Source organism: Haliaeetus leucocephalus, unplaced genomic scaffold, assembly GCF_000737465.1.
Source record: "Haliaeetus leucocephalus isolate CR32 unplaced genomic scaffold, Haliaeetus_leucocephalus-4.0 Scaffold13, whole genome shotgun sequence".
Taxonomy (NCBI): Eukaryota; Metazoa; Chordata; class Aves; order Accipitriformes; family Accipitridae; genus Haliaeetus; species Haliaeetus leucocephalus.
The window spans coordinates 1,991,006-2,002,605 of NW_010972449.1; the positions used below are offsets into that span (position 1 = coordinate 1,991,006).

Here is an 11,600-nt window from a genome sequence, read left to right on the forward strand (position 1 = left end):
AGCATTTACAGGAAACATCACAATGTTTAACTGTTAACATACTGAATGACAACTTTGGGTTCATAAGGATAAGTCTTGGACTTATGAACAATGAGATTTGGGTTCCTTCCTGTTTAAGAGCAGAAGACAGCCTAAAAATCAGTCTTCAACACTCTCTCAAGTTCTTCTGTTTGCACAAGACATTAATTCTTTTCTTCTCATATATATAGTTTCCTCATACAAGTCTGAATATACCATCCCATTTTCAAGACCTCTTGGACTGCAGTTACAAAACAATTCTTAAAATGAAAGATTCTTTATGCTATACATATATATCACTTAGATGACAATAAAAATCTTCTGACCACCTCTCAGCGAGACTTCAATAGGCAGATTTTTGGTTCCAAATTAAACAGCTGATGTAATTTATCAATTTCAAATAACAAAAGGTGATTACCAAAATCCCCAAATTATACAGAATGCAACCTTGTTGCCGATAACTCAAGTATGTCATTCCCCCATTTTCTACCTCTGATTTTAGATACTTATCAAGTACTCAGATAATTCTGTTATCAACTTTCTAGTTACAATCCTGATCATTTAGCTGAAACGCAGATAGAAATATGCTTATTCTAGGTAAATAAATTCCAAAATATTTTCAAAAAATTCTGTGAAGTAAATCAACACAATCTTTCAAAACTTTCGGTTTGTTTTCTTTTGGTTGGGGGGGGGTGGTTGTGTCTGTTTTGGGGGGATTTTTTTTAGAAGCTTCAGAAGTCATCAAGTAGCAGAAATCAACAAATACAGAGAGCAGAATCTATAAATATGTTTCGGTGTAATACTCCAAGGAAGGGGAAAATTACCTGTTGAGACAGATTTAGTTAGACCTGACCTTAGGTTTAATGGTTGGATTCTGTTTCTGTAATTTAAGAGCTGCTTCTACAGACACATGCTACTTGAACCCAAGGAAGTTGGGAGCTTTTTTACAGGCAACTATCTTTTGAGAAAGGGTTTATTAAAAAGTCAAGTGTTTCATAGGTTACCATAACAACAAAATGTAACACTGAAAAACCCTTTAATGACACATTCTTAACTAAAATCAGTGCATTAAGAATGGTTTTCCTGGAGCTCCCAGCATGATAATTTAAATACCTGCAAGGCAAGGGTACCAATTTTTTCCTACCTTCCTCAGTCTGAAATAGAAACAACATCATTGCTTTTATAGACTATAGAAAGTCTGACTGTGCTGACACAGAATTTATTTGACAACCATAGAATCATAGAATCATTTAGGTTGGAAAAGACCTTTAAGATCATCAAGTCCAACATTCCATACCCCCAAAATCTTTGACCAGATTAACTTGAGGGAGTGAGATTCTTTAATGTAAATCTAAATCCTGTGACCTCTTCCAGCACTCACTTGTTTCCTAATTTTCTCAGGCTGCCATTGCTCCAGTTAAACACCACTATCACCAGAGGTCAAGATAAGAAAGAAACCTTTAGCTTTTAGATAGCCCGGGTCAAACCCGACAAGGGTTTTGAACAGAATGACAGCAGCGCTGCCCTGAATAAACCAGCAAGTGGAGAACCACTGCAGAGAGCAAAGCAATAGGTGATACATTGAATCTGCTACTAAAAGCAAGAAGACTGCTGTGTTTTGTGCTAGTTACAGTAGGGTTTTATGAAGTATGAGACATAACAACAAAGTCAGGGGTCAAAACTGCATGAATCTTCACAGGAGGTAGGTCCGGATATTACAGGGAATGATGCAATCCACTGGCCAGCTGCAGACAGAAATGGGATTTTTTTAAATCCCAAATGATTATTTCAACATCATAATGACATCAGGGCTGCCTACCAGCTTGTCCATCAGCATCACCGCTGTCACATGAAATGGCAAAACACTCAATTAACTTCTGCAGTTGTGTGAATACTGGACAGGCAATTGCCAAGGAAACACCAGAACATATGCTCACATGCCATTTTTTTCCAGATCTGAGATAATATGATACAAAAGCATACAAAAAATTCAGAAACAGAAACTGGTGGCTTAGGCAGGGCTCTGGGGAAAGAAGGCAGAGTGAGCTGAAGTCTGGGAAATGTATGCTAAAACGATGAAAAAGAATCAAGGCTCAATGGCTCTCAAAGTGCAGAAACAATGGAATTTAACAGAACAGCAGCTCCACAAGTTCTAAATTAATGAATCAACAGAAAAGTGAGTAAACATTCTGTGGAGCTGACAGCTGAAGTGCCGAGATAGTCATCAAAACTAGAAGCACTGGCTTAGCAATTTATCATGGAAAATGGAGCACAATCATTGCTCTCACAGCATATTTGATAAAGAATATAAGGCAGACATGTTCCTTGCCCAGATAACCTTAGAGTCCAAATAATTTAAAATACTATCCATTGCTTCCATAGTATTATAAACAATTTTCTGCATAGAAAATTATCTGCTTCACTGGTTTTATTCTATTCCTAGTAGAATGAACAGATTTTTGACAAAAAAATTAGCCATATATTAGCCACATCAACTTCAAGGAAAAACTCCAATGCCCCTATGACCGATGATATTTTATCGCCTACAGGAGCTTAAAAACAACAACAAAAAAAAAAACTTAAATGAACTTGGATCACAAGCAATGAAAGAGAGAAAGCTGAAGATACAACAAAAAAACATGAGATGAAGCCAAAATTAAGCAAATTGAGGTGGAAAAGGCCTGAAAGAACATACTGATGCATTTTAATCTGAGGAAGGACATGGAAAGGACCATTTTGATTTTCCAGTCTAGTGCCTCCAGTAATACGGCAATTGCAACAGAAATTCATATAGAAGTGTATTAAACTTCATCTTACCTTACAATTTTCACCTGAGATGTTAACATATCCTATCCAAAACCCAAAATGAATTGTCTTCTTAAAAACACTTGCTCCAGGACACAGTCCTGTTTCATTATGAAAAATTATTCAGATCAAACACACTTAAATACTCACATTGTACAAATTTTCATGTTACCCAAAGAAACAAGAATTGCTTATAAATACAGTATTATTCTACTTACAGTTATGAATGTTATTCCAGTCAATTTTAGAAAAAAACGGATGGCAGCAGAGTCCCTCATAACCTAGCCTTTCCTTCTGCCCACAAAGCAGGCTCTGGATCAGATCAAGAAATTCACTACTAACTTTCACATCCTCTGGAAACTTCAGAAATCTCTGCATTAGAAGGAAAAGGATATTTGCTCAGTAGGAAAACAGACCCAGAACAGCAAGATTAAATTTCATTATTCTGAGAGATGTCAGGCACGAAGGATAAATATTTATAGCATACAAATAAAAGCATTATACATTTTTTCCAAATAGGCGTTTATATGCATTTAACGCAGTAAAGATAAGAGCATAGGAACAACCATTCCCAATCAGACAAATGGTAGTCCCAGATCACCATCTTATGCTGAACAATGGTCAACAGCATACAAAAATGGAAGAGTAAAACAAGACAATTCTCCAGAAAATTCCCCCAAACTTCCAAGGATTTGTGGCTTATAATTTTCTGAACCAGGGATGATGTCTTTGTATTTTCCAGATCTCAATGGATTCTTCTTCTATGAATTTTTCTAGACACTCCTTGAACACATATAAACATTCAGTAGCTGCAAACTTAGGGCAAAGAGCTCCCCAGCATGAGAATGTGCTATATGAAGTATCCTTTTTTGTTTGTAACGTAGTTACTGCTGGCTACTTTCACTTGATGCCCCTAATTCCCATATTAGAAGAGATAATAGGCAACCAATCTTTGTTCACTTCCTCCCAGTTACACATGATTTTTGTTTTTTTCTTTTTCATCCTACTAACCCCTACCATTCTATATGCTGCTTTTTGGACTGTTACTAAGAACTAAACTAACATTTGCATAGATTATAACATCAAGATATTCTTGAGCCCACCACTGGGTAAAGTTGGGATACTTTTCCCTTCGTATGCATTGGTTTAAATTTATTTACACTAAATTTCACATGATGTTTTAATCATGCAGACACTCAATATCCTCAAGTCTTTTGGCAGCTCTTCATAGCTAGCCCTTACCTTTACTATCCAGGAACACTTAGAAAGGTTCAGAAACTTTACCAATCCACAACTCATCCTTTCAATCCCTTTTCTAGGTTATTTTGGAAGTGCTGCAATTATAGTTGCCTAAGATGGACAGCTAAATCTTTTCTAATTCATGCACTGTCGATGATTATTTTTAGACACCTGTTACAAAAAAAAATAACTTCATATCTACAATACAGAGACGTATAAAAATGATATAAAGCATATATTCTAAATATTTTATGAACATGACAAAGTAGGAGATATCCATAAGCTTCTTTTCTCAACTGTAAAAACATAGTCTTTAGTTAGTTTTTTTACTCAAGAACACGGAAGGAATTCTCTCTACCTGGAAGTTCATGATGTTATTGAAAGTTTTTGCTGAAGTCCCTTCAGCAAACGGAGATCTTCCGTAAATCATTTCATATGCAATGACTCCTAGAGACCACCAGTCACATTCTGGACCATAAGAAGCTTTGCCATCCCCATTCAACCCTGTTAGCATTTCTGGTGCCATGTAGTCAGGTGTGCCAACAGGTAGCTTGGCATTTACCTAGAAGCAAAGATATACCAAGTGAAATTACAGCACTTTCTGTTCATTGTGATCTTGGTAATAAAACACATCTTTTTTTTTTTTTTTTTCCCTTTTTTTTTTCCTTTTTTTTTTTTTTAAATGAGAGACAATTTTCAGTCCTCCAAGTGAATTTTAAGTAATTGTAAGCAAGGCTGTTAAGCAAAAAGCGCAAGGTTAAAGAAACAAACAGAAAGCAAGCTATTTGGTACAAAAAGAGTCAAATTATCAGAGCTAACTGTTACTAGAAAGTACAAACAGCTAAGGTAGAAAAAGCAGCATTCTAAAAAGCACAGGATTACTAAACAGTGATGTTTTAAGCAGTATACATAGTCTAGCACTACTGCTTCAGCTAGTATTAACAGGGACATCATAGCTGAAATTTCAAAAAAAGTCAAATTTAGACATAAATATTCCCTGCCCTCATTCCATTCTGTGTCATCTCTACATTTTTACCTTGTGTATATGATCAGCAAGGTACTAATATTTGAATTTCTGGAGTGCTTAGAAAAGGTAATTCAGGAGCCAAAACTGCAATCATTTTTGCACTGAGTGGCATAAAGAATGAAACAAAACAGCAGGCAGACTAACACAAAAACCTGAAGATGATTGAAAAGATAGTGTGGAGAAAAAATTTAAAAGAAAAATGCACTGCAGAGAAGCACCGAAAAGGATGAACAGGGAAAACAAAATATGAGCAGTCACAATACTAAGAAAATGCTAGAAAAAATAAAAATTGTAAAACAAGACAGGAATCTGGCATAGAACTTCATATTCTCACTTGGATATATTTTAGTTTCAAATTTTCACTTGAAATTGTATGCAGTTACCTAAATTTACATGCAACTTATAAAAAAACTCAACAGATTCACAGCTTTGAATATAGTGCTTTCTGGTGAGTAAAGCCCAGAACATTGGAATATGACTTATTTCAATCAAGAGCTCTCTGGTCTCCAAAACTATGCCACCTTAGTTACAACAAACACAATTTTCAGTCCAATTATGAACAATTATAAATCCACGTCCTTCTTTAAACACAGCATTGAACAATTGTAAGAATCTCTAGAAGTACGATTTTGTATTGCAGTGCAGCACCATGAGAAAGTAGACCTGCCTTTACCTTACTTGTGTATTAAAATTTTAATAGGCAAATATATATCTACTGAGAGCTGCAAAAGATACTTGAGCTCATGTTTGAAAAGCCATTCATAAATGGAAGAATATCACTGTGAACAGATTCCATATTGGACAAGAAAGGCAGAAAACCAAAGTGCAATCAAGGAACAGATATAAAGTTAGTTTTCTCTTTTTGAGTGGACTATCCAAACAAGCCATACACAAAGTTTAAATCCACATTATTACCATTTTGTTTACTGTCATTTTGGCAGCTGACCCAAAGTCCACCAGTTTAATGTGTCCTGTTCGGTCAATAAGAATATTCTCTGGTTTGATGTCTCTGTAAGCAAGAAAAAAGCAATCAATAACCTTTCCATACCATTCCCCACTGTCACATCTAGATAACAGGATAACCCTATTCAGCTACATTCAACCACGTACTCAATTGCACAAAATCTTAACAAGTGGGAGTCCTATTTCCAACTGTTGTTCTGTTTCCAAGCAAACATGAAAGTAGTAAAGTTCCCCTAATTTCATGTAAAGTTAATAATTATTGACAGAAGATGGAAAGAAAAGGTGGTTTTGCACCTTGACTACATTGTAACTGACTTACAGTGAAGTATTATATAGCTTCCTTCCCAAATTTCATCACAGCTTATTCCATACATCTTTCAAATCCAGGCAGCTACCTTGCATTAGAAAGCCACAGCCTATGCTCTAAGTGCAGCTGCTACAGCTGCTTGGAACGTAAAATACTTCATAACATTTCCAAAGGAATAAATTTCTTAAACACCAATATAATTTGAAAATGCATACAGTAACAGCCTTCAAGCCTTGATATGATCTTTAGAAAACACTGTGATATTTAACTATTCCAACATCCTATACTGCCCTGTTCACCAATCAGCACACAACAAGTTTTAACAATTACACAAGTTTCCCACACTACTTAGTGCTAAAAGCAACAATCTCTGGAAAAGATTTTAATTTTTTATAGTGCAACATTAAGGCTTCTTTTTACTAAGCCTCCAGATAATACACATAACAATCCTTTCTTGATATTAGTTTGAACTTTACATCAAAGTTAATGCCTTTAGCTACAATTATAGTTGGAGTCTGATTAATTTTCTAATTTTCTTTTCTGATACAGCATGTGAAATAGTGTCCTGAAAGAGGACGGAATATAAAAAAAACCAAGAATGCATCATTCCAGAACGCTTTTTCTGGAATGATACTGATCAAATATTACGTGCAACACAAAGCAATCTTTACCTACCGATGTACATAACCCATCTGATGGACACTGTGAATGGCTAAAACCAACTCTGCAAGATAAAACTGCACCATACTCTCATCTAGTTGGTCCTCATATCGGTTTAAGAGTGATAGTAAGTCCCCTCCAGGCTGATACTCCATAACCTACATAAAATTTTAAAGGAACAGATATAGTTCATATATACAAAAGATACTGCATTCAACTCCTCCATGTTACGCTGGACACATATCAAACAATGGTATGTAACAGAGGAAAATTTACAGAAGATGAGCGCATTTCAACCATCACATTGTTCTTCAACATAACAATGGCAATAGTGTTCAATAGAGAATAAAAGAAACAAAGTCTAGGCATTACCAAGTACAGATTTTTCTTGTCTTGAAATGCATATTGTAACTGTGGAATCCATGGACTGGTGCTTTGAGATAATATACTGCGTTCTTCCTCAAAAAATGACACCTATAAAAAAAAGGAAGTATTCAGTTACATCATGGTGAAAACGAGATAGAATACATTAAAATCCCCTAGTTTTAGAAAGATTTGAGTCTGTGCCAAAGGCACACATCACACAAAAATTACACAGAAAATATTAAATGCTATTTCCTTGTGATGTGCACCTTTTAAAAAGTAATTTTACTCATTTGTTTTTACCATTCCCCTCCCACCTTCCATTGTCTAGCTTGCTTTCAACTGAATAGTCCGTGCAGCAAAGGCCAGCTTCCCTTTCAAACTAGTGAAGCGTCTACCAGTCTGGAGTGCAATCTTAGTTGACCTCTTCTGGACTGGCCCTAATAAAACAAAACTAATCTCAAAAGAATCAGACAAGCAGAAAAGAAGCTAGAGCAATTATGAGGTAGCATCTACAGCTAATTCAGTAATAAATTCATTGTAAGGTATTAAAATACAAGGCTTTCTTGAAATCATCTTCTAGCAACTATTTAATTATTCAGATGTGCAGCCAGACAACAAGAAATTAATTACAGAGATACTGCAAGTTCATTTAGATCAACATTCCCTACTTTCACTGACCCACACTCCACAAGACTGAGCAAGTGTCATATTGAAGGTAGTATCACACTTTGCTTTCTCATCAACCTATGCCATAACAAGAGTAATTTTAGTTTATCTTCATTTATGACAGCCACAAACAATGCTAAGGGATCTCAGGAGAAACCTAACTGCACCAGATATTGGGAACAACCGATACAGATATTGCTGTATAAATTCACGAGGTCTTTCATGGAGTATCTCTGTCCTACTTGTTGTCTCATGTCAGTGAAAGATTAACTTCTGTTTCTCACCAAACTATGGTAACAACCTCCATTATCCCTTTTTTAAGTTTTCAAGTAACACATTTCTCAAGCTAGTGAGAGGCTCTCCATAAAAATCCAGTCACCACAGTTTGCCTTCACACCCACTCTTGACATTATACGTCGCTCTTTAAAATAAAAAAAAAAAACTTAATGAATAGATTGCCTGAAAATTCAAGCCATCATCAAGCCAGTCAATACTGATCCAGTATTTTCTTCATCTGTTTCTTGTCTTATAATTAGATGGCAAGCTCTTTAAGACAAGGGACATTTTTGGCACCTCACCCAACAGATTCATAGTCTGTGACAATGGCTTTTAAACACAGCAGAACTACACACAAATATATTACTTCACTGAAATGTAGGATGATCCTTCTCAAGATACACTTTTAACTTAATTCTAATAGTAGTGACAAAAAGGAAATGTTCAACGAATTGTAATTTATTGTTCTACTGTCATAACAAAAAAATATACATACGTGCTCCTGCGCCAACAAGGACTCCTTGCTCATCACCTTCATAGCATATACATCACCAGTAACTTTCTCTCTTACTACTTTTACATCTGCAAAGTGACCACTACCAACCACACTCTTTACTTCAAAATCCTTCACACTGGGTTGCAGTTCCCGTAATTCAGCTATAGCCTCTGCATCTATAAAAATAAAATACTTATTTTTACATTAGTCAACTGGCATTTCATAACAAGCACAACATCAAAAACGGGGAATAAAACAAAAAACAAACAAAAAAAAATTTAGTTCCAGACTCTCAAGAAATGTTAAATCATTCCAGAACATGCTTCTTAAAAAAAAAAAACAGTATGCATAAGAACTAGAGAAAGACTGTATTAATGCATGGTTAAGACTGAAATATGGTACATAAAAAAGAATCAGGAAATGTTAAGACAGTTCCCATAGCAACCGTAATTCTGTCCCATTCATAACATCATAGGCTGATAGCCTCTTTTGTTTCTAATTTCTTTCCAACCATCCTTTACCAATACAAAGTGTATTCTCTAAATATGAGGGCTTTAGCCAGCCGAGTTCTATGAGTCAAGTGGCAGGGTTTTCTCCTCTGCCTGTGGGAGGCACTAGTCTATTGTCTAACAAACAACCGTAGACATTTATTTCAGATATTCAGTTCAAGTTTTCCATTGACTAGTTTCAACCAGCATGCACTGTGATAATCAATTGCTCACGGTAGATTGTTCTAAAAATACTTCAGACTAGCAGAAAATTACTCTCCGCTAGTAATATCTAGAAACTGTTGGATGGAACGATCATAGAGAGTATGATAAGTTACTTTTAACCAAATGGCTTTCTAGTATATCTTAATAGAAAAATTGATGAAACTTTTTGTTTCTTTTGCCCAAAAAGAATCTGAATACATTTTCAGTAAAATATTTACTCCATCAGAAATTATATTTCTGAAGCACAGAATTACTATTTACGAGTTATACATGCAAAATTTGGATAACATACAGAATCCAAAAGATTACTTCAAGCTGAAAGAGACAAGGATTACCAAGTTCCTTTCTAGGATTTTTTTTTCTCATACCTCTAGTCACTGTCCTGCTCTCATCTTGTGATGTCCTTCTATTGTGTGTACTTGGACCTTTGCCGTATGCAGTACTCAGACACTTTTAAGAAAAGTGTCTTCTCAACTATAAATACAGTACAGACTAAGAAGGATGGACATTCGAGTCACAGCACTTCAAAAGCTACTTGCGTTTGATCTTTTTGGAACTGAATAAAGCCTTACTAAGATTGCCAAGCTCCCCTTTGCAATGTTGGGTCTGCCCACAAAAAGTCAAGTGCTCAAAGTCCTGGGTTACAGTCACTAATGAATCAAAGCAACTAAAGCATTATCTAAACATTCAGATTCTTAAGGACTGCCTTTTAAAATGACACCTGAAAATCAGTCTAAACAAACTTACACTTCTTGACAAAGTTGCCAACATGTTTAATTTTCATTAAAGTGGGGTTTCTGCATTCTTCAAAAAGAACGAATAAAGAATCAAGGATGCCTTCCCGGGAGAGAGGAGACATCTGCTGTTGAGTCACAAAGAGTGGCTTCCCCTGGAAAAAAAAAGATGCAACAGCAGATGGAGTCTCAGACAACAATGAAAAGCCTCAAATCAATAACAGATGTATAGAGCAGATTATATATTATTCATTTAAAAATCACTACTTCAGAAATTGGACAAACGATACAGAAGTGTGAGGTAAATATATCAACTCACTATGTCCACTCACTATGTCTGTAATAGCTGTTACAGGTATTTTACTTTTAGACAGAGCAATCCTTTAAAGATTATTAAAGTTCAAATCACAGCTTTCTTGAAACTATCTACATCCTACTGATGACTCTGATGTTACTGGCTTTTTTTCTTGACATTGTACCATGTGGGTTTTTTCATGGTACAAATAGTTTAAGCCATCAGTACGATTATGAGCTCTAGAAGGAAAAGCTGCTGAACCTCAGATGATCAAATAGCAGCGGGTTAGGGAAATTCACCTCATGACAAACCCTTAGCTACATCACCCATGAAAAAAACGTGGATTACAGGACACAGAACGCAATACTCCATCTTGATGTGGGAAAATCCACTCAGGCTAAAACATAAACAGATGCACATGAACATACAACCAGCTACTATCCACTAAACTTTGTGCAAACTAGATACACACTTTGAATTGTAACAAGTCATCCCCTTCTTTTACCTGCTCCTCCAAAGAACCACACAGGCACGCTTTTTAGTGTCCACACAAACAAGCAGAACTGTATTTTGATATGCTGGGTATGGACACAGATGAAACTGAGATCAGCTAACCTCAGGCCAGATGTTCTTTACCTGAAAGAGCAGATTTAGCCGAGAAATTCGGCTGCTGATGGGCTCCATTGGTCCTGCCTCTACTGTATTTCGGGCACCGCATTTAAACTTCAACATCTTTACCGGTTATCTTGTATAAAAGATGACCTGAAAAACATCACAGGGACTTTCAAGCCGAGGCATTTGAACGGGCGACTTTAAATAAAAAAGGGGGATAGGGAGGAGGTACGATTTCAGCAACATTTGTATTTCCTTGGAGACAAAATTTATCAGAACTAGCGCGTTTGAACGCATCCGGACTGTCGCAGCAAGGAACGTGGTGTTGGGACAGGCGGGGAGAGGGAAAGGCTGCCCACGGAAAACAACCCCCGCCGGTGCCGAGCCCCCCAGGCGGCGGCGCCCGCGGTTGGCGGAGCCGGA

At 36.3% G+C, this 11,600-nt stretch overlaps 1 protein-coding gene across 2 annotated transcripts in view; it reads right to left on the reverse strand.

Moving 5' to 3' along the window:
* CIT (citron rho-interacting serine/threonine kinase) overlaps nucleotides 1-11,297 on the reverse strand; it is a 71,117-nt gene extending 59,820 nt beyond the window's left edge. For both annotated transcript variants that reach the window (XM_010574498.1, XM_010574490.1), the window contains exons 1-8: nucleotides 11,202-11,297; nucleotides 10,284-10,425; nucleotides 8,824-8,999; nucleotides 7,392-7,493; nucleotides 7,035-7,177; nucleotides 6,005-6,098; nucleotides 4,421-4,624; nucleotides 3,042-3,195 (exon numbers count right to left, since the gene is read on the reverse strand). In XM_010574498.1, coding sequence (XP_010572800.1) covers nucleotides 3,042-3,195; nucleotides 4,421-4,624; nucleotides 6,005-6,098; nucleotides 7,035-7,177; nucleotides 7,392-7,493; nucleotides 8,824-8,999; nucleotides 10,284-10,425; nucleotides 11,202-11,297 — 1,111 coding nt within the window. The remainder of the gene's footprint in view (nucleotides 1-3,041; nucleotides 3,196-4,420; nucleotides 4,625-6,004; nucleotides 6,099-7,034; nucleotides 7,178-7,391; nucleotides 7,494-8,823; nucleotides 9,000-10,283; nucleotides 10,426-11,201) is intronic.
* Nucleotides 11,298-11,600: the final 303 nt, after the last annotated feature.